This window comes from Hylobates moloch, unplaced genomic scaffold (genome assembly GCF_009828535.3).
Source record: "Hylobates moloch isolate HMO894 unplaced genomic scaffold, HMol_V3 SCAFFOLD_12, whole genome shotgun sequence".
Taxonomy (NCBI): domain Eukaryota; kingdom Metazoa; phylum Chordata; class Mammalia; order Primates; family Hylobatidae; genus Hylobates; species Hylobates moloch.
Window position 1 is genome coordinate 36,989,924 of NW_026652287.1, and position 20,694 is coordinate 37,010,617.

Here is a 20,694-nt window from a genome sequence, read left to right on the forward strand (position 1 = left end):
ACAAGTAGAACTCTCTTGCATTGCTGATGAGAGTGTAAATTGGTACAACCACTTTGGATTTTTGTTGTTGTTGTTTTGTTTTGTTGTTTTGAGAGGGAGTCTCACTCTGTCACCCAGGCTGGAGTGCAGTGGTGTGGTCTTGGCTCACTGCGACCTCTGCCTCCGGGGCTCAAGCAATTCTCCTACCTCAGCCTCCTGAGTAGCTGGGATTACAGGCGCCTGCCAGCACACCTGGCTAATTTTTGTATTTTTTTGTAGAGACAGGGTTTCGCCATGTTGGCCAGGCTGGTCTCGAACTCCTGACCTCAAGTTACCTGCCTGCTTAGCCTCCCAAAGTCTGGGATTACAGGCGTGAGCCACCACGCCCAACCATTTTGGAAGATGTCTGACAGTATCTGTTATAGCTAAGCATACTCTCCCTATGACCCGGTAGTTCCACCCATGGGAATACAACCAAGGAAAAGGAATGTGTATGTCTCCCAAACACTTGTACAAGAATGTTCATAGTAGAATATTCATAACGGGCCAGGGTGTGGTGGCTCATGCCTGTAATCCCAGCACTTTGGGAGTCCGAGGTGGGCGGATCACTTGAAGTCAGGAACTTGAGACCAGCCTGGCCAACCTGGTGAAACTCCATCTTTACTAAAAATACAGAAATTAGCTGGGCATGGTGGTGTGTGCCTGTAATCCCACCTGCTCAGGAGACTGAGGCAGGAGAATCACCTGAACCTGGGAGGTGTAGGTTGCAGTGAGCAGAGATTGCACCACTGGACTCCAGTCTGGGCAACACAGAGCAAAACTCTGTCTCAATAAATAAATAAATAAATAAATAAAGGCAATTAAACATGCTTTAAAAAGGGAATATTCAGCTAGGCATGGTGGCTCATGCCTGTAATCCCAGCTCTCTGGGAGGCCAAGGCGGTTGGATCACCTGAGGTCAGGAGTTTGAGGCCAGTCTGGCCAACATGGTGAAACGCTATCTCTACTAAAAATACAAAAATCAGCTGGGCATGGTGGCAGGCGCCTGTAATCCCAGCTACTTGGGAGGCTGAGGCAGGAGAATCGCTCGAACCCAGGAGGCGGAGCTTGCAGTGAGCCAAGATAGTGCCACTGCACTCCAGCCTGGGCGACAGAGAGAGACTCTGTCTCGAACAAAAAAAAAAAGAAAAAGAAAAAAGAAAAAAAGGAATATTCATAATGGCCAAATACTGGCAATAACCTGAATGTCCACCAGCAGTAGAATGAAAGAATTATGGTACATTTATATAATGATATACTCAACGGTATTCAGCAATGAAGGAACAATCTGGTGATAACACTGAGGAAAATAAGCCAGACAGAAAGGTATTATATGCACTGTTTGATTCTGTTTAGAGGATGTTCAAAATCAGGCAAAACTAATTATGTGACATTCTATGGTGACTGCAGGGGCAGGGAAACTTTATGAGAAGCTGGGAAATTCACCATACCTTAATCTGGACCTGGTCACATGGATGTCTATGAATGTATAAATAATGAGTTGCATGCTTTTTGTACCTCACTGTACCTCACTGTATCTATGTATATATCTCAATAAAAAAAGATGAAAAATATCTATAAAAAGACATGGGATGAGGCCTCAGCTATTTTTACTTATTAAAGGCTGGTGATGTGGCTGACATTTGTATGGGGAAAAAAAATACAGGTATCCTGCTTTCTCTGAACTCAAGGCGGAGACAGATTTAGGTTCATTTTGAGAGATGGGGCTGGTCTCTCTTGCTAGTTACATTCTCACCACTTGCTATCCAAAACTTGGGAACCAAGTAGATTCGGAAAGTGGCATAGGCTGGATACGGTGGCTCACGCCTGTAATCCCAGCACTTTGGGAGGCGGAAGCAGGTGGATCACTTAAGGTTAGGAGTTCAAGACCAGCCTGGCCAACATAGTGAAATCACATGTCTACTAAAAATACAAAAATTAGCCGGGGATGATGGTATATGCCTGTAATCCCAGATACTCGGGAGGCTGAGGCAGGAGAATTGCTTGAACCCGGGTAGCGGAGGTTGCAGTGAGTCAAGATTGCATCACTGCACTCCAGCCTGGGCGACAGAGTGAGACTCCATCTCAAAAAAAAAAAAACTAAAAAGAAAGAAAGAAAGAAAATGGGATTCCCCCTCCCCTGCCCACCGAGAGGCTCTGAATTCTTGCTCTCCGACTGCAAGGACTGAGCAGGCTGGCAGTGTGAGGTATCCCTGAAGGGGTAAAAGAGGAAAGTGATTCTGTTTGCAGCTATCCCTGCCTTCCGAGGAAGGCGCAAGTGAAGCAGCGGTGGGAGGTGGCAGCCTGGAAAGGCACCCTGCTTTGCGAGAGAGAGAGAGAGAGAGAGAGAGAGAGAGAGAGAGAGAGAGAGAAAATCTGGAATTCGCAGGGTCCTTCCTGGAGGGAAGGGCTGGGGAGGAAGAAAACGGAAGAAGGGAGAAGGGGGAGAGATGAGTCAGCAGGGCAGGCTGGCTGGGGAGAATGCTCTGGGTGAGTAAAGAAGTGAAAAAGTCCCAGGGTCCTGGGGGGCGGCCAGCGCCCTTTTATGTTTTCTGTTCATTATGTTGACTAGGAAACTTTTTGCGTTTGGGTGATGTCGACCTGGGCGGTCCAGTGCGGCAGTGACACGCCACTAGGGCTGTGGATCACTTGAAATGTGGTCACTCTGAACCAAGATGTGCTGTGAGTGTAAAATGCCACTGACTTCAAAGACAGCATGTGAGAAAAAAAATTATGTAAACGGTCTCAACCGTGTTTATACTGATTATGTGTCAAAATAATATTTTGGACATAGGTAAAATATATTATTAAAAGTAATTTCCAGCCAGGCACGGTGGCTCACGCCTATAATCCCAGCACTTTGGGAGGCCAAGGCAGGCAGATCACGAGATCAGGAGATGGAGACCGTCATGGCTAACACGGTGAAACCCCGTCTCTACTAAAAATACAAAAAATTAGCCGGGCATGGTTGCGGGTGCCTGTAGTCCCAGCTACTCCGTAGGCTGAGGCAGGAGAATGGCGTGAACCCAGGAGGCGGAGCTTGCAGTGAGCCGAGATTGCGCCACTGCACTCCAGCCTGGGCAACAGAGTGAGACTCTGTCTCAAAAAAAAAAAAAAAAGTAATTTCACCTACTTTTTGTTGTTGTTGTTGAGACGAAGTCTCGTTTTGTCGCCCAGGCTGGAGTGCAGTGGCCCGATCTCAGCTCACTACAACCTCCACCTCCCAGGTTCAAGCAGTTCTCCCGCCTCAGCCTATGGAGTAGCTGGGATTACAGGCACCCGCCACCACACCCAGCTAATTTTTGTATTTTTAGTAGAGACAGGGTTTCACCATATTGGTCAGGCTGGTCTCGAACTCCTGACCTCAAGCGATCCACCTGCCTTGGCTTCCCAAAGTGCTGGGATTACAGGCGTGAGCCAGGCTTCACCTGCTTCTTCTTCTATTTTTTTTTTTTTGAAACTGAGTCTCACTCTGTCGCCCAGGCTGGAGTGCAGTGGTATGATCACAGCGCACTACAACCTCCGCCTCCCAGGTTCAAGCGATTCTCCTGCCTCAGCCTCCTGAGTAGCTGGGATTACAGGCACGCACCACCACAGCAGGGCTAATTTTTGTATTTTTCGTAGAGACGGGGTTTCACCATGTTGGCCAAGCTGGTCTTGAAGTCCTGACCTCATGATCTGCCCGCCTCGGCCTCCCAAAGTGCTGGGATTACAGGCGTGAGCCACTGTGCCCGGCCACCTGCTTCTTCTTATGTGGCCACTAAAAACTTAGAATTACACTTCAACGCGTGCAGCATTCATTCCATGGGACAGTGCTGTTCCCAGTCTTCAGTCCACAGCCCCACTTACCCCCAGTGGGGGTTTATGTGTGAGGATTAAGGGAAGGGTGGGTTCCAATTCTGGCAAATAGGCGCTGGAACTGGGAAGACACACTCTGGCCAGTGAGATGGTCCAGAAAGTGAATTAAATCCTGCAAAAAGGAGCTAGAAGCCAGGGTGACCCCGAGAAGCCCAGGAATTTGCAGAATTCTCAGGAAGAGGGGTTGGAGCCAACGTCATCTAGATCCAGGGCATGAAGATCCTGAATGACATCAGGGTGAAAGGAAGCAAAGGAAGAGATGACGAAGGGAAAAAAGTACAAGTGAGAGAAAGAAGAGAAGGAGGAAGAAGAAGAAAGGAATAAGGAAAGAGAAGAAGGCAAGGAGGGAAGAAAAATAACAGAAAAGATTTTAAAAATACTGTAGAGATTTTAGCTCTATAGTCCCTTATGACAGCCACTAGCCAGATGTGGTTAGTGAGCTCTTGAAATACACCGAGTTCGAATTGACATGCACCGTGAGGATAACTATACACTGGATCCCCTGCCAAAAAGTACCAATAAAAATATAAAACGTCTTATTAATTTTTATATTGATTGCATATCAAAATAACATTTTGGAACTATTGGAGTACATAAAATATATTTTGAGGCCAGGTGTGGTAGCTCACACCTATAATCCCAGCACTTTGGGAGGCCAAGACAGATGGATCACCTGAGGTCAGGCATTTGAGACCAGCCTGACCAATATGGTGAAACCCCATCTCTATTAACAATACAAAAAAACTATATTATACAGAAAGCAATAAAGTGACAGTCACACTTCTAAAAAAAAATATATATATATATATATACAAAAAAATAAAAAAATAAATTAGCCAGGCATCGTGGCACATGCTTGTAATCCCAGCTACTCGGGAGGCTGAGGGAGAATTGCTTGAACCCAGGAGGCGGAGGTTGCAGTGAGCCCAGATCGCACCACTACACCCCAGCCTGGGCAAGAATGAGACTCCATCTCAAAAAAAAAAAAAAAAAATCATAAAATAAATTTCAATGTGGCTACTAGAAAATTGTAAATGGGCTGGGCGCGGTGGCTCATGCCTGTAATCCCAGCATTTTGGGAGGGCGAGGCGGGCGGATCACGAGGTCAGGAGATCGAGAGCACCCTGGCCAACACGGTGAAACCCCGTCTCTACTAAAAATACAAAAAATTAGCCGGGCGTGGTGGCGGGCGCCTGTAGTCCCAGCTACTCGGGAGGCTGAGGCAGGAGAATGGCGTGAACCCGGGAGGCGGAGTTTGCAGTGAGCCGAGATCGCGCCACTGCACTCCAGCCTGGGCGACAGAGCAAGACTCCGTCAAAAAAAAAAAATTGTAAATGATGCAGGCGGTTCCCCTGCTCTGCTCTAGAAAGACAGAAGCAAACCCCTCAAACCACTGACATCAAGGAAGGGGGAGGGGCAGTTATTCATTTTGACAATAACCAAGTGTTGGCAAACAAATCATTTAATGAAAGGGAGAAAAGGGAATTGAGTAAGGAAAAACTTCATTCCCCAGGCAGCGGAATGTGAAGGAAGACTACAGGTGCCGGGCACAATGGGGCTCTCCAGATAGGGGAGCCCTGGGAAGAGGGCCGAGGGGGGTCCATCAAGCTTCAAAGCTGACGAGAAGACAGGAGGCCGGTGAAAGACGGGTGATTAGAGACAAAGGTGAGGGTTTTCCTGACCACAGGGTCCTCGCACCTTTGAATGCGGAAGACTCCGCTGGGCAAACCACATGACCACGCCCCACCCCACCATGCTGCTGATTGGTCCTGGCATGGACACTTGACCCCTAGCTGGACCAATCAGATCCTCAGTATGTGGGGCTGTGGCACGGAACCTTTTCCCAGAGCCACTTGGTGGACAGGAGGGATTGTTGACCCCGTAATGGGGAGTCGGAAATTCGGGCTCAGGAGCAAGTAAGGGGTGTAGCTCCCATTGGAACCCAGGACCCTCTGGTTCTTTTTTTTTTTTTTGAGACAGTCTTGCTCTGTCACCCATGCTGGAGTGCAGTGGCACGATCTCAGCTCACTGCAGCCTCCACCTCCCGGATTTAAGCAATTCTCCCGCCTCAGCCTACAGAGTAGCTGGGATTACAGGCGCGTGCCACCACACCTGGCTAATTTTTGTATTTTTAGTAGAGATGGGGTTTCGCCAAGTTGGCCAGGCTGGTCTTGAACTCCTGACCTTAACTGATCTGCCTCAGCCTCCCAAAGTGCTGGGATTGTAAGCGTGAGCCTCTGGGCCCAGCCTCCATCTGGTTCTAAACTCACTGCTGTTAAGCACCCCCAGTATGTTGTTATGAACTCCCAGGCCATGGGGCATCCTATGGGGAGATGAAGAAAACCGTCCTCCAGAAAGAAGGGAATTAGGTGGGGTGCAACTTGGAAGCAAACAGAGCTGGACAGAAAGATGGCCAGAGAGAAACTCCCTGTTTCAAGATCTGATATACTTTAAGGGGTAGAATTTATAACATCTGTGTGTTTTCCACCTCCCTCCACTAGAAGGGAAGCTTCAAGTTACCAGGGACCTAGGCATCTGTCACAGAGCTGAACACATCAAAGGTACTTGGTAAGTACTTCTTGAAAGTAATGAATGGATGGATGAATGTGCAATGTAAAAAATTTATTTTTCCCGTTCTGTGCTGTGTCTTAACATCTCTGTCTATAATTCTACAAATTCAATACCTACTTTAGGCATCAGGCAAGAGGGTGTTGTTCTGGGCCCCATTTTTTTTTTTTTTTAGACGGAGTGTCCCTCTTGTTGCCCAGGCCAGAGTGCAGGCACGATCTCGGCTAACTGCAACCTCCATCTCCCAGGTTCAAGCGATTCTCCTGCCTCGGCCTCCCGGTAGCTGGGATTACAGATGCACGCCACCACACCCAGCTAATTTTTTGTATTTTTAGTAGAGATGGGATTTCACCATGTTGGCCAGGCCGCCCACCTCAGTCTACCAAAATGCTGGGATTACAGGCAGATTTCAGATTGTTAATGGTATTTTTAAGCTATCATGCCAGCCCTGGACTTCTTATTGTGAGAGATAAAGAAACCTCTGTCTGTTAAAGCACTCCTAGCTGATGTGGGGAACTGACCTATTTTGTTAACTGTTGTTATCCAGTGCAGGAACTATAGCTGGCATAAAGTTGGTGCTCTTAAATTTTTCTTTTTTTTTTTTTTGGAGACAGGGTCTTGCTCTGTTACCCAGGCTAGAGTGTAGTGGTGCGATCATAGCTCACTGCAGCCTCCATCCCCTGGGCTCAAGTGATCCTTTGACCTTAGTCTCCCAAGTAGGTGGGACTACAGGTGTGCGCCATGATGCCTGGCTAATTAAAAAATTTTTTTGTTAGCCAGGTGTGGTGGCTCACACCTGTAATCCCAGCACTTTGGGAGACCAAGGTGGGCGGATCACCTGAGGTCAGTAGTTCCAGACCAGCCTGACCAACATGGCGAAACCCCATCTCTACTAAAAATACAAGGCCGGGCGCGGTGGCTCAAGCCTGTAATCCCAGCACTTTGGGAGGCCGAGGCGGGCGGATCACGAAGTCAGGAGATCGAGACCATCCTGGCTAACACGGTGAAACCCCGTCTCTACTAAAAATACAAAAAAAAATTAGCTGGGTGTGTTGGTGGGCGCCTGTAGTCCCAGCTACTTGGGAGGCTGAGGCAGGAGAATGGCGTGAACCCAGAAGGCGGATCTTGCAGTGAGCCGAGATCGCGCCACTGCACTCCAGCCTGGGGGACAGAGCAAGACTCCGTCTCAAATAAATAAATAAATAAATAAATAAATAAAAATAAAAAAATAAAAAAATAAAATAAAAATACAAAACTTAGCCAGGTGTGGTGGCTGGCGCCTATAGTCCCAGCTCCTTGGGAGGCTGAGTCAGGAGAATTGCTTAAACCTGGGAGGCGGCGGTTGTAGTGAGCCGAGATTGCGCCACTGCACTCCAACCGGGGCGACAGAGCAAGACTCCATCTCAAAAAAAAAAAAAAAATTTTTTTGTGAGTCAAGGGGTCTCACTATGTTTCACAGGCTGGTCTTGAACTCCTGATCTTAAGTGATCCTCTCACCTTGGCCTCACGAAGCTTTAGGATTACAGGTGTGAGCCACTGCACCGGGCATTAGAAATTTTTTTAAGCCAGGCATGGTGGCTCACGCCTCTAATCCCAGCACTTTGGGAGGCTGAGGCAGGCAGATCACCTCATATCAGGAGTTCAAGACCAGCCTGACCAACATGGCAAAACCTCGTCTCTACCAAAAATACAAAAATTAGCCAGGCATAGTAGCGCATGCGTGTAATCACAGCTACTCAGGAGGCTGAGGTGGGAGAATTGCTTGAACCCAGGGAAGGCGGAGGTTGCAGTGAGCTGAGATTGAACTACTGCACTCCAGCCTGGGTGACAGAGTGAGACCCTGTCTCAAAACAAACAAACAAAAAGAGAAATCAGATCATACCCTTTCTTACGTAAAGTTTCCACTCCCCAAGGCTTCTCACTGCCCTTAGTAGAAAGTCCAGCCCTGACCTTGGCCTCATGCCCAGAATCTTCCCCTCATCTACTCTCTCACCTCAGCTCCTTGCCCTTCAACTACACTGGCCTTCTTGCTGTTCCTCCAGTAAACCAACACCGCAACTTCCTCAGGCCCTTTGCATACTCTGTTCCCTCCACCTGAAGGCTCTGCTTCCGGAAGTCCACCTGGCTAGCTCTTTCACCTCCTGCAGGGCTCTGCACAAATGTCACCTCCTCCAAGAAGCCCACCCTGAACACCCTGGTGAAAATATCCCAGCCCAGCCACCCTCTAGCTCACCATCACTTTCTGAAAAGATCTTGATTTTTCTGAATGCATGTTTATTGTTCATTTCCCACCTCTAGACCTAGGAATCGGGTCTATTTGTTCACTGCCTAGCACAGAGTAGAGGATAAGAAAAATGCACATGGAAGGACTGAGTAAATGCAGGACGGGGAGACAGTTGCTGTGTTCAGCCTTGTTGTATTCGTGGGCTGAACTTTGGGGCCTGAACTTGTTTTGTTTTGTTTTCTTTTTGAGACAGAGTCTCTCTCTGTTGCCCAGGCTGCAGTGCAATGGCACAGTCTCGGCTCACTGCAACCTGTGCCTCCTGCATTCAAGCGATCCTCCTGCCTCAGCCTCCCAAGCAGCTGAGATTACAGGCGCCCGCCACCACAACCAGCTAATTTTTGTATTTTAAGTAGAGACAAGGTTTCACCATGTTGGCCAGGCTGTTCCTGAACTCCTGACCTCAAATGATCTGCCTGTCTCAGCCTCCCAAAGTGCTGAGATTACAGGAGCCTGTCGCCACACCCAGCCTAATTTTTGTATTTTAAGTAGAGATGGGGTTTCACTATGTTGGCCAGGTGGTCTCCAACTCCTGACCTGAAGTGATCTGCCCGCCTCCGCCTCGAAAAGTGCTGGGATTATAGGCGTGAGCCACCGCGCCTGGCCTCTGAATTTAACTTCATCCCTATGATTTGGGAAAGGGATGTAAAAAGATAAGAAACACAATCTAAGCATTGATTCCAGTGAGTTCAGGTCTAATGATAATGATAATATCAGCAAACACCTATAGTGCACCAGGCACTGTTCTAAATAAATAAATGTTCTGAACGGATTAACTAGTTTAATTTTTTTTTTTTTTTTTGTTTAATTTTTTTTTTTTTTTTGAGACGGAGTCTCGCTCTGTCGCCAGGCTGGAGTGCAGTGGCATGATCTCGGCTCATTGCAACCTCCGACTCCCGGGTTCAAGCGATTCTCCTGCCTCAGCCTCCCGAGTATCTGGGACTACAGGCGCGTGCCACCACGCCCAGCTAATTTTTGTATTTTTTGTAGAGACAAGGTTTCACCATGTTGGCCAGGATGGTCTCGATCTCCTGACCTCGTGATCCGCCTGCCTTGGCCTCTGAAAGTGCTGGGATTACAGGCATGAGCCATGGTGCCCGGCTTACTAGTATAATTCTTGTAACGACCTTATGATCATTACAGTGGGGATACTCTTGTTATCCTCATTTTACAGAGGAGGAAACGGAGGTTCAGAGAGGCTGAGTAACTTGCCCAAGGTCACAAAGCCAAGAAGGGGAAGAGCAAAGACTTGAGCCCCGTCAGTCTCACCCCAGAATCCAGAACTACTACATCCCAGAAAATATCCCAAGGAGCCTACTCCTGGGAGGAGGAGTCCACTTCCACCGTCGATGACCTCCGTGCTCCAAGCTGACCCACCCAGGGCTGACCTCTGGGACTGAATGAGTGAACCTGGACCCCTTGCCATCTTTGAGCATCCTCAGGTCCCCAGCGGCCCCACCCCCACCCCCGGCCCGAGTCTGCGCTGACCCTGCCTTGAGCTGAGTGAGCGCTTCCTCTACGCGGGGCTGGTTGTAGCGCACCATGTAGCTGTGCATGTCGGGATAGTTGCTGCGGATGTTCTTCTCCGTGGAGCCGTTGGGCACGGTCCCAAACTTCAGGGGCGGGTACTGCTCCTGGGGCCTCTGGAACTGGGGCAGAATGGGGAGTGATTAGGGCACCCTCCGCAGGGGCATCCCTAACACAAATCACCCATTCTGAGAGACACCCGCGATCTGGCAGACACCCCAGTCCCAGGAGTGTTCAATATTTCTCAACACTCGCTCACTACATTAAGGAATGCTTTTCCGCTCCCACCCAGCACACACAGTTGCAGACACGTAATCCAAAAGTTCATGAGAAGCCTCCCTGAGGCCCCTGATGTGCCAGGTGTTAAGCTTTCACTTACTGAATCGCGGGAGGTCCTGGGGGCAGAGGCTGGCATGGTAGGAGCTGGGGGCTGTTGCTATTTACCAATCCGTTCAGAAATAGTTCACTTTTTTTTTTTTTTTTTTAACCGAGTCTCGCTCTTGTTACCCAGGCTGGAGTGCAATGGCACAATCTCAGCTCACTGCAACCTCCACCTCCCAGGTTCAACTGATTCTCCTGCCTCAGCCTCCCGAGTAGCTGGGATTACAGGTACATACCACCATGCCCAGCTAATTTTGTATTTTTAGTAGAGACAGGGTTTCTCCATGTTGGTCAGGCTGGTCTTGAATTCCCAACCTCAGGTGATCTGCCCGCCTTGGCCTCCCAAAGTGCTGGGATTACAGGCATAAGCCACCACGCCCAGCCAACTAAAACAAGTTTTGTAAAACCAAACTTATACATAAGATGCAGGCAACTATTCTATTCTACTCCATTCCATTAAAAAATGCTTATTGCAACCCATCAAACTGATTTCTCAAGCCTCTAATAGGTCATGACACCCAGCTGGTTAATCACTTTAGTCTCAAAGTATGCTCTGCAAACCAACAGTCCCTCAACAAACGGTGATTGCAGTGAGGTGTGTACAGGAATGGAGGGAGTGAGCATTTAGAGTGATTTGACAGAATCCTTTTTCATCTGTTGAATCTAATAAATAAAAATGTGAGTTTGGCTTCTTTTTGAGGCAGAGTCTTGCTCTGTCACCCAGGCTAGAGTGCAGTGGCATAATCATGGCTCACTGTAAACTCTGCCTCCCGGGTTCAAGTGATTCTCCTGCCTCAGCCTCCCAAATAGCTGGGACTACAATACAGGCACCCACCACCACGCCTGGCTAATTTTTGTATTTTTAGTAGAGACGAGGTTTCACTATGTTGGCCAGGCTGGTCTCGAACTCCTGACCTCAGGTGATCCACCCACCTCGGCCTCCCAAAGTGCTGGGATTACAGGCGTGAGCCACCGTTCCTGGCCAGGTTTGACTTTTGTCTGTCTTGGTTTTAGATCTTATTTTACTTTTCTAATAATTCATTTCTGTTGAATTTTACAAAAGCATTGTCTGCAATTTTGAGACAGAGTCTCGCTCTGTCGCCCAGGCTGGAGTGCAGTGGGGCAATCTCGGCTCACTGCAAGCTCTGCCTCCCAGGTTTATGCCATTCTCCTGCCTCAGCCTCCCAAGTAGCTGGGACTACAGGTGCCCGTCACCACGCCCGGCTAGTTTTTTGTATTTTTAGTAGAGACGGGGTTTCACCGTGTTAGCCAGGATGGTCTCAATCTCCTGACCTCATGATCCACCCGCCTTGGCCTCCCAAAGTGCTGGGATTACAGGCGTGAGCCACCGCCCCCAGCCTTAGAAGTTTCAAAAATTAATCCTTCCTCACAGTTTGAGAGAAGCATTGGTTCTAGAATATCCCATTTGGCACAACTGCCCCTAGAACATTCAGGGACACCCTCTTCCCTAGGAATATTTTAAATAGCTCATCGTGAACCGTGTTCTTTCTCCATCCACAACATTCCATTCTAGCATTCTGGAATTCGCCTTGGGAAGAGACCCCTTCCCGCCCTCCCCCCACCCCTGCCCCCCGCAAGAATCCCCTCTAATCTACCACGTGACAAGCTCTGTGACCTCCAGCCCCAGCCCCAGCCCCAGCCCCAGCCCAGCCCTGGGCCCACACACACCTTGCGGTCACTGAGCCCGGACACAGTATCCACGTACTCCTCCTGGATCATGAAGGCGGCCAGGTTGGCTGTGTAGCTGGCAAGGAAGATGACGGCGAAGAAGGCCCACACCAGCACCATGATTTTGCTGGTGGTTCCCCGGGGGTTCTCCACGGGCACCGAATTATTAAACACCAGGGCCCAGAGCAGCCAGATGGATTTCCCAATGGTGAAGGTTGAGCCACCAGGGCCTGCAGGGGGCCAGGACGCGGACATGGACCCCAAATCCCTTCTCAATAAGGGAGGGGGGAATAAAAAGAACTACAATTCCCAGTGGCCCTCAAGGCATCTGGCACCTCCCGAGAGGCCCTAACTTGACCTTCCCCCCCCCCCCCGCCGCCCCCCGGGCTGCTGGGAAATGTAGTTCTCTGTCTCAGTGGTTGGGGATCTCCGAGGCGGGGGATGGAGGAAGGGGGACTCACGCTTGCCCGTGGCTAGGCTGCGGTTGTAGCCAACAGGACTGAGGTACTCGAAGATGAAAACAGTGACGGCGACCACAGTGAGGCACATGACGAACATCATCACCCACACGGCGGGGCTGTAGGGCTCTGGGGACAAGGGAGTGCATGGTTATGGCTCAGCCAAGCAAAAGACTCGGGGATCAGGCTGGGGCAGTGCCTCACGCCTGTACTCCCAGAACTTTGAGAGGCTGAGGCAGGAGGATCACTTGAGGCCTGGAGTTCAAGACCAGCCTGGCCTTGAACACCCTGTCTCTACAAAAAAAAAAAAAAAAAGAAAAGGAAGAAAAAAGAAAAGAAAAACCTAGGGTACTACCAGCAGGGAACAAGGTGCAGACCAGATCTGACCCCATCCTATTCTGGCCCTATCTCTGCTTCTCCATCTCCAAGATAGTCTTATGGCCCACCCAGACCCCTAGGAGGCAGCCATTGTCAAAGAGAGCCATCGCAGGCATTTCTGTGGTTTCAGCCACCAAATAGAAACTGTCTCCTAAATGTTTCCTGAGTCATAGGCCGGAGCCTCCACCTACCCCAGCCATCCCCCTAGGCCATTCATCATGTCCCATGCTGAGCTCAGACCAGCTCCCACGCTCCCCATGGTGGGAGCCCCACCATCCACCCAGTCACAGGCCCAAACCCCATTTGCCGTCCTCCTTCCCTCTCCCGCGCTGGCCACAGCCTGCCAGTCTCCAGCCGCACGCTCCTGCCCCTGATGCTACTTGGGCCTCTCCTCTCCATTCTCATGGCCAACAGGGCTCAGGCCTCATCTCCTCCCACCAACCATTTCCCCAGCCTCCCGAGCTCCCATCTGTCCCCTACAGCCTATCCCCCACACAGCACAGAGACGACCTGCCCCCTCCCCTGTTTACAGCCCTCCCCAGGCTCCCTAGCACCCCCAGGACAAAGTTGCTGCCACTCAGCCTTTGTCACACTCTCCTTTCTGGCCTGATCACTCTCTCAAGCACCCATGCTTTACTCAAAACTCACAGGTGGCTGGGTGTGGTGGTTCACGCCTGTAATCCCAGCACTTTGGGAGGCCGAGGTGGGAGGATCATCTAAGGTCAGGAGTTCAAGACCAGCCTGGCCAACATGGTGAAATCCCATCTCTACTAAAAACACAAAATTAGCTGGGTGTCGTGGTGGGCGCCTGTAGTCCCAGCTACTCAGTAGGCTGAGGCAGGAGAATTGCTTGAACCCAGGAGGTGGAGGTTGCAGTGAGCTGAGATCATGCCACTGCACTCCAGTCTGGGTGACAGAGCAAGACTCTGTCTCAAAAAAAAAAGAACTCGCAGGTGCCTGAATCAGCAGCACCCTCTCTTCCTTGTCTCCTAGGTGTCCCTGCTAGAGGTAACACCCTGCCCTGTCCATTAGACAACCTCCCATTCATGTGTCCCCTCCTCACATTCAATAACTGTGTTTAGCCCCTGGGAGCTCACCAACAATAAACCCAAATCACCATTTCATTGAGATTAGGACCAGGTGATTCAACTTCCCAGGGCCAAGTGTGAGCTGTCAGGACTGCCCCCATCACAGCAAGGTCAGCACCCTGGACTGTCACTGCGGCAGCTGGGGACACGCCTGTCACCTCTGCTGGGCAACTTGGTGGGGCATAAATAGGACCTTGTCACTCCTCTGCAGTGTGCTGCCTGCAAGCAGGGGCCCCACGTGGTGCTTCTCAGTGTGCCCGGCAGAGACCTTGGTGCAAAGGGGAGGCCACAGGAGACACGGTTGGGCGAAATAAACAGAAAACAAAACACAAAGGAAGGGATGGCTCTTCTTCCAGCCCCTCCCCTCTCCCAGGAGCTTTGCTCACACTTCAGAGAGCAAGTGGGAACTGACAAGCACTGTTGCCCTTGGCCGATGTACGCTTCTCCAGCTCAGCGATGGGCCCTCTACCCAATCCATCTCAAAGCCACCAGCCCATCTGGTGGGCAGCTCCCTAACCACACCCTGCATCTGTCTGCTGTCACCTTCCTATTGCACACCCCCAGTCTGTCTCTGGCATGAACCTTGCAGTAGCATTCCCATCAGCCACTTGCTTCCACAGAGTGGGATTTTTTTCTTTTTTCTTTTTTTGAGATAGGGTCTGGCTCTGTCATCCAGGCTGGAGTGCGCTGGTGCCATCTTGGCTCACTGCAACCTCTGCCTCCTGGGTTCAAGCCATCCTTACACCTCAGCCTCCGGAGTAGCTGGGATTACACAGAGCTGGATATTTTAAAAACCTAAATCTAATTATATATCCCCACACCATCTTCTGTAGTTAAAACCCTTGTCCGGGTGCAGTGGCTCACGCCTGTAATTCCAGCATTTTGGGAGGCTGAGGTGGGCAGATCACCTGAGGTCAGGAGTTTGAGATTAGCCTGGCCACCATGGTGAAACCCCGTCTCTACTAAAAATACAAAAATTGGCCAGGCGTGGTGGTGCGTGCCTGTGATCCCAGTTACTTGGGAGGCTGAGGCAGGAGAATAGCTTAAACCTGGGAGGGAGGTTGAGGTTGCAGTGAGCCAAGATGGTGCCACTGCATTCCAGCCTGGGCGACAGAGTGAGACTCTAAAAAAAAAAGAGAGAGAGAGAAGTAGAAGTTTATCTTCTGCCTCCTTCACAAGGCTGAGAGATCCTAGCGGACAGGGATTTGTGTCTTCCTCATTTGCCACTGTGTTCCCAGTGTGGAGCCCACTGCCTGGCACATAGTAGATGCTCAGTAAACACTGATGGTGACTTAAGTTCTTACAAGGTATTGGTACCATGCTAATTTGTTCTCTTCATCTCATACCTAGGTACAGGAAAACACTTGGGTTTTGTGGGGCCTGAAGCTTGCACAATTTGGAGGGCTCTCTGAGAAAAAATAATTCAACCTTATGAATACAAAACCAGGTGCAGGGCTTGGAAGCTGCAGTGCAAGAGAAGGCTCCTGAGCTCAAGCTTCTTTAGCCTCTTGATAAAATGTCTTCTGGGTAGGGAAATTATTTCTTCCATCTTGTAGATTAGGAAACTGAGGCTCAGAAATGATGTCACTTCACCGAAGTTGCACTGCGGGCGGGTTCAGTACCGATGATACCGGGAACTCAGGTTTTCTGATCCCAGGGCCCACACGGTTGGGGGCGGCTACTTTGCCTAGGGCTAGCTCCCTGTCCCAGGGCCCCAGATTACCGAGGAAGGCCGAGGGGGACACCGTGCCATTGCTGCGCGCCACCATGACGCTGATGCCGGTCTCCACGAAGGGGACGGAGAAGTCCACGATCTCGGAGCGCTCCTCGTTGATGGTGAGGGAGCCGATGGCCATGTCTGCGCGCTGGTAGAACACCTGGGGTGGGGGCGATGAGGAGTGGGCGGGGGAACCCGGCTCAAGCGGACAGACTGACACGGACAGCGAGTAGAGACGGGCCCCGGGAGCAGACCAGTGACAGGGTGAGGGAAGGGGCCAAGAGGGATTGCGAGGTGGGTGAGGAAGGGGACGAAGACTGGGGCAGGGAAGGGCGGAGGTGAGAGATGGGGAACAAGATTGGGAATTGGTAGCCCGCGTCCCACCCTGCTGCTCCCAGCAAGACCTCAAGGCCTTGGTCCGGATCTTCCCAGCCCCACCCTCTTCCCCTAGATTCCCACCCTCCTGGCCCCTCCTACTCCGCCCCAAAGTCCCTCCTCCCAGCCCCGCCCCCTCCCCCTAGGAGTGCCACCCTCCTAGCCCCACCTCCACTGCCCAAGTCCCTCCTCCCAGCCCCGCCTCCTTCCCCTAGGAGTCCCACCCTCCTAGCCCCGCCTCCTCTGCTCCAAAGTCCCTCCTCCAAGCCCCGCCCCTGACACCTCCTGACCCCGCCCCCTGTTCCAAGGCCTGTCCCTCCCGCGACCCCGCCCCAGGCCCCAGTCAGGTGTTTCCTCAATTTGGCCGCGCCCCTGCCCCAGGGTGCCGACCTCCTTTTTTTTATTATTATTTTTTGAGACTCTCACTCTGTGCCCAGGCTGGAGTGCAGTGGCGCGATCTCCGCTAACTGCAACCTCCGCCTCCCGAGTTCAAGCAATTCTCTTGCCTCAGCCTCCCGAGTAGCTGGGATTACAGGCGCCCGCCACCACGCAAGGCTAATGTTTTGCATTTTAGTAGAGACGGGGGTTTCACTGTGTTGCCCAAGCTGGTCTCGAACCCCTGAGCTCAGGCAATTCGCCCGCCTCGGCTTCCCAAAGTGCTGGAATTACAGGCGTGAGCCACCACGCCCGGCGGTGCCCGCCTCTGCACTCCGCCCCTAAGATTCCCCGCCTCCCGTCCGCCCCCTCACCTCTCCGATCATTCCGTTCCAGACGCCATCGATCTTCTTTCCGTGCTTGCCATTGGTGACTAGGTAGAGGTCGTAGCTGAAGCCGATGGTATGCGCCAGCCGCTTCAGAATGTCGATGCAGAAACCCTTGCAGCAGCGCTTTTCCGGGCGGGGGGCATCCGGTGGAGGGCTGCGGACAGTGACCAGGCTTGGGGAGTTTGGGGACCCCCTCCTTAGACTCTCCCATGCAGAGAGGATATGAAGGAAGGGATAGGCGGCAGCTAAAACTATGGTTAGCGCTTTCAGGGGAAACTCAGGCTCAAAGAATTCTGAGGTTTGCCTAAGGTCACAAAGCTGGAGGGTTTTGTGGGTCCTGGGTCCCAAGGGAGGAGGGGGCTGGGGGCCCGGACTACTGGGCTTCACGGGAGGAGGGTTTTGGAGCCGGAACTCCTGGATCTCAAGCTGTCACCTGTGGGTTCGGTTGAGCTGGCTCCGGCAGGGGACGGAGTCTCGGATGCAGGTGCCGCTGATGGGGTCTGCAGGCTCCACGATGACAAACGGCCTTTCCTCCAGCGTGGCCACCGTGAGGTGTTGCGTGTCGTCCACTGGCTGCAGGAAGCGACCATAGCGGGACCACAGCGGGTACTTGAGGCGGAGCGTCTGCTGCTCCCAGCTGCCCACCTTGGCCAAAGGGAAAGAGAGTCAGACTTCCTGGGGAGACTTCCCGGTGTATCCTGGCCTCCATGATCCTCTTCCCTCAGACCTAGGTGTGTGGGCAGCAGCTTCCTCCAAGACCCAGGAGCCCCTCCCACCTTCAGATCCCAGGACCCAGGAGTCCAGGCTCCTTGTCCCCTCCTCCCTCTTAGTCCACGACCTCAGGCCCCCCCTCTGCCAGGATGCAGGAGTCCACGCCCTCTGCCATGCCCGAGGTCTGGGCTGCGACTCACCACCTCCCACGTCCTGTCTCTGGTGAGGGAGATGACCACCAGGGAGGGGTTCACTAGGAAGCCATCCTCGTTGAAGGAGTAATCCCGGTTATCCCACGTGATGTTCATGAAGTACCTGCCCAGGAGGAGGGAAAGGGGACATGCTGGGGCCTGGGCTGGACCTTGGCAACTGAAGGCAGAGAAAGTCCCCTTTCTACAGACCAGCCCCAGCCCCCAGCTGGAATCTCTCTTCTTTCACCTCCAAGGTCTCAAAAACGCGAATATACCCCTTCCCTGCTCAGCACCCTCCCCTTGGCTGCCCAATGCCCCCCAGAATAAGGTTCCAGACTCTCTTTCAGCTTGGTGTTGAGGCCCTAGAGTCCCCTTTTGTTCTTTCTTTTTTAAAGTAGAGATGGGGTTTCACTATTTTTCCCAGGCTGGTTTTTTTTGGGGTTTTTTTTTTTTTTTTTGAGACAGAGTCTTGCTCTGTCGCCCAGGCTGGAGTACAGTGGTATGATCTTGGCTCACTGCAACCTCCGCTTCCTGGGTTCAAGTGATTCTCCTACCTCAGCCTCCCAAGTAGCTGGGATTATAGGCATGCACCACCATGCCTGGCTAATATTTTGTTTGTTTTTGTTTTTTGAGACAGAGTCTCTCTCTGTCACCCAGGCTGGAGTGTAGTGGCGTGATCTTCACTCACTGCAACCTCCGCCTCCTGGGTTCAAGCAATTCTCCTGCCTCAGCCTCCTGAGTAGCTGGGATTGCAGGTGTGCACCACCATGTCCAGCTAATTTTTGTATTTTTAGTAGAGAGGGGGTTTCACCATGTTGGCCAGACTGGTCTAGAACTCCTGACCTCATGTGATCTACTTGCCTCAGCCTCCCAAAGTGCTGGAATTACAGGCATGAGCCACCATGCCCGCCTCTTCCTTTTTTTTTTTTTAATGCGTGGTTTTTTGTTTGTTTGTTTTTGTTTTTGTTTTTTTGAGACAGAGTTTTGCTCTTGTTGCCCAGGCTGGAGTGCATTGGCTTGGTCTCAGCTCACCGCAACCTCTGCCTCCTGGGTTCAAGCAATTCTCCTGCCTCAGCCTTCCCAGTAGCTGGGATTACAGGCGCCCACTACCATGCCCGGATAATTTTTTGTATTTTTAGTAGAGACGGGGTTTCACCATGTTGACCAGGGTGGTCTCGAACCCGTGACCTCAGGTGATCTGCCCACCTCAGCCTCCCAAAGTGCTGGGATTACAAGCGTGAGCCACCGCGCCTGGCCTGGCCCGCCTCTCTCTCTTTCTTTCTTTGTTTCCTTTCTTTCTTTTTTTTTTTAATTTTTATGTATGTATGTATGTATTTATTTTTGAGACAGAGTCTCGCTCTGTCACCCAGGCTGGAGTGCAGTGGCTCTATCTCAGCTCACTGCAAGCTCCGCGTCCCGGGTTCATGCCATTCTCCTGCCTCAGCCTCCCGAGTAGCTGGGACTACAGGTGCCCGCCACCACGCCTGGCTAATTTTTTGTATTTTTAGTAGAGACAGGGTTTCACCCTGTTAGCCAGGATGGTCTCGATCTCCTCACGTCGTGATCCACCTGCCTCGGCCTCCCAATGTGCTGGGATTACAGGCGTGAGCCACCACACCCGGCCAACGCCCAGCTAATTTTTAAATTTTTTGTAGAGATGGAGTTCTCACTATGTTACCTAGGCTGGCCTGGAACTCCCGGTCTCTGGCGATCCTCCTGCCTCAGCCTCCCGAAGTGCTGAGATTACAGGCATGAGCCACAGCCCCGCCTATCTATGTTTTTTGTTTTGTTTTGTTTTGTTTTGTTTTGTTTTTGAGACAGAGTCTCGCTCTGTCGCCCAGGCTGGAGTTCAGTGGCGCGATCTTGGCTCACTGCAGGCTCCACCCCCTGGGGTTCACGCCATTCTCCTGCCTCAGCCTCCCGCATAGCTGGGACTACAGGCGCCCACCACCACACCCGGCTAATTTTTTGTATTTTTAGTAGAGACGGGGTTTCACCGTGTTAGCCAGGATGGTCTCGATCTCCTGACCTTGTGATCCGCCCCCCTCGGCCTCCCAAAGTGCTGGGATTACAGGCTTGAGCCACCGCGCCCGGCCTCCTATCCATGTTTTTCAGCCTCCAAATTTCACCTATTCAGAAAGGCCTTTCCTGACCACCCCACCTACCATAGCCCCCTATGCATTTCTTATCACATTCCCCAGCTTGATTTTCATAGCAGAAGTTACTGCCTGCTTGATATTTCCTTTTCTTTACTTATTTGCTCATTGCGTTTCTCTTTTATTAGACTGTAAGCTCTGAGAGAGCAGGGACCTTATTTAACACTATATATACCCTGTGCCTAAAGCAATGCTTGGCACACAGTAGACTTTCAATAAAGGGCGTTTCAATCAATAAATGAATCAATGAGCAATTCGTCCCTCAGGTCACAGCTCAGATACCTTCTCCTAGAAACCTTCCTGACTCCACAGGCTGACTTGTGACTTGTGCAACCTGGTTTGGAAGGCAGACTGAAGCTAATACATTTCCTCTCTTGGGATGACATTTTGCTATGAGATCTGGAGGGATGAGTTGTGACCAGCAAGAGCTGAAGTTATGAGGGAGAAAAAATTCTGGGTAAAGAACTGAACAGCCTCTGGGAGAGGCAAGCCTGAGAAAAAGAGAAAGGAAGAGAGAGAGGGAGGAGATGGACA

At 51.3% G+C, this 20,694-nt stretch overlaps 1 protein-coding gene across 2 annotated transcripts in view; it reads right to left on the reverse strand.

Annotated features, from left to right (window-relative positions):
* Positions 1 to 20,694, reverse strand: part of GRIN2D (glutamate ionotropic receptor NMDA type subunit 2D) — a 49,799-nt gene that overhangs the window by 16,573 nt on the left and 12,532 nt on the right. For both annotated transcript variants that reach the window (XM_032169275.2, XM_058425140.1), the window contains 7 exons: positions 18,014 to 18,128; positions 17,536 to 17,747; positions 17,088 to 17,256; positions 15,970 to 16,123; positions 12,784 to 12,909; positions 12,323 to 12,552; positions 10,214 to 10,374 (listed from right to left, as the gene is read on the reverse strand). In XM_032169275.2, the coding sequence (XP_032025166.1) occupies positions 10,214 to 10,374; positions 12,323 to 12,552; positions 12,784 to 12,909; positions 15,970 to 16,123; positions 17,088 to 17,256; positions 17,536 to 17,747; positions 18,014 to 18,128 (1,167 nt within the window). The remainder of the gene's footprint in view (positions 1 to 10,213; positions 10,375 to 12,322; positions 12,553 to 12,783; positions 12,910 to 15,969; positions 16,124 to 17,087; positions 17,257 to 17,535; positions 17,748 to 18,013; positions 18,129 to 20,694) is intronic.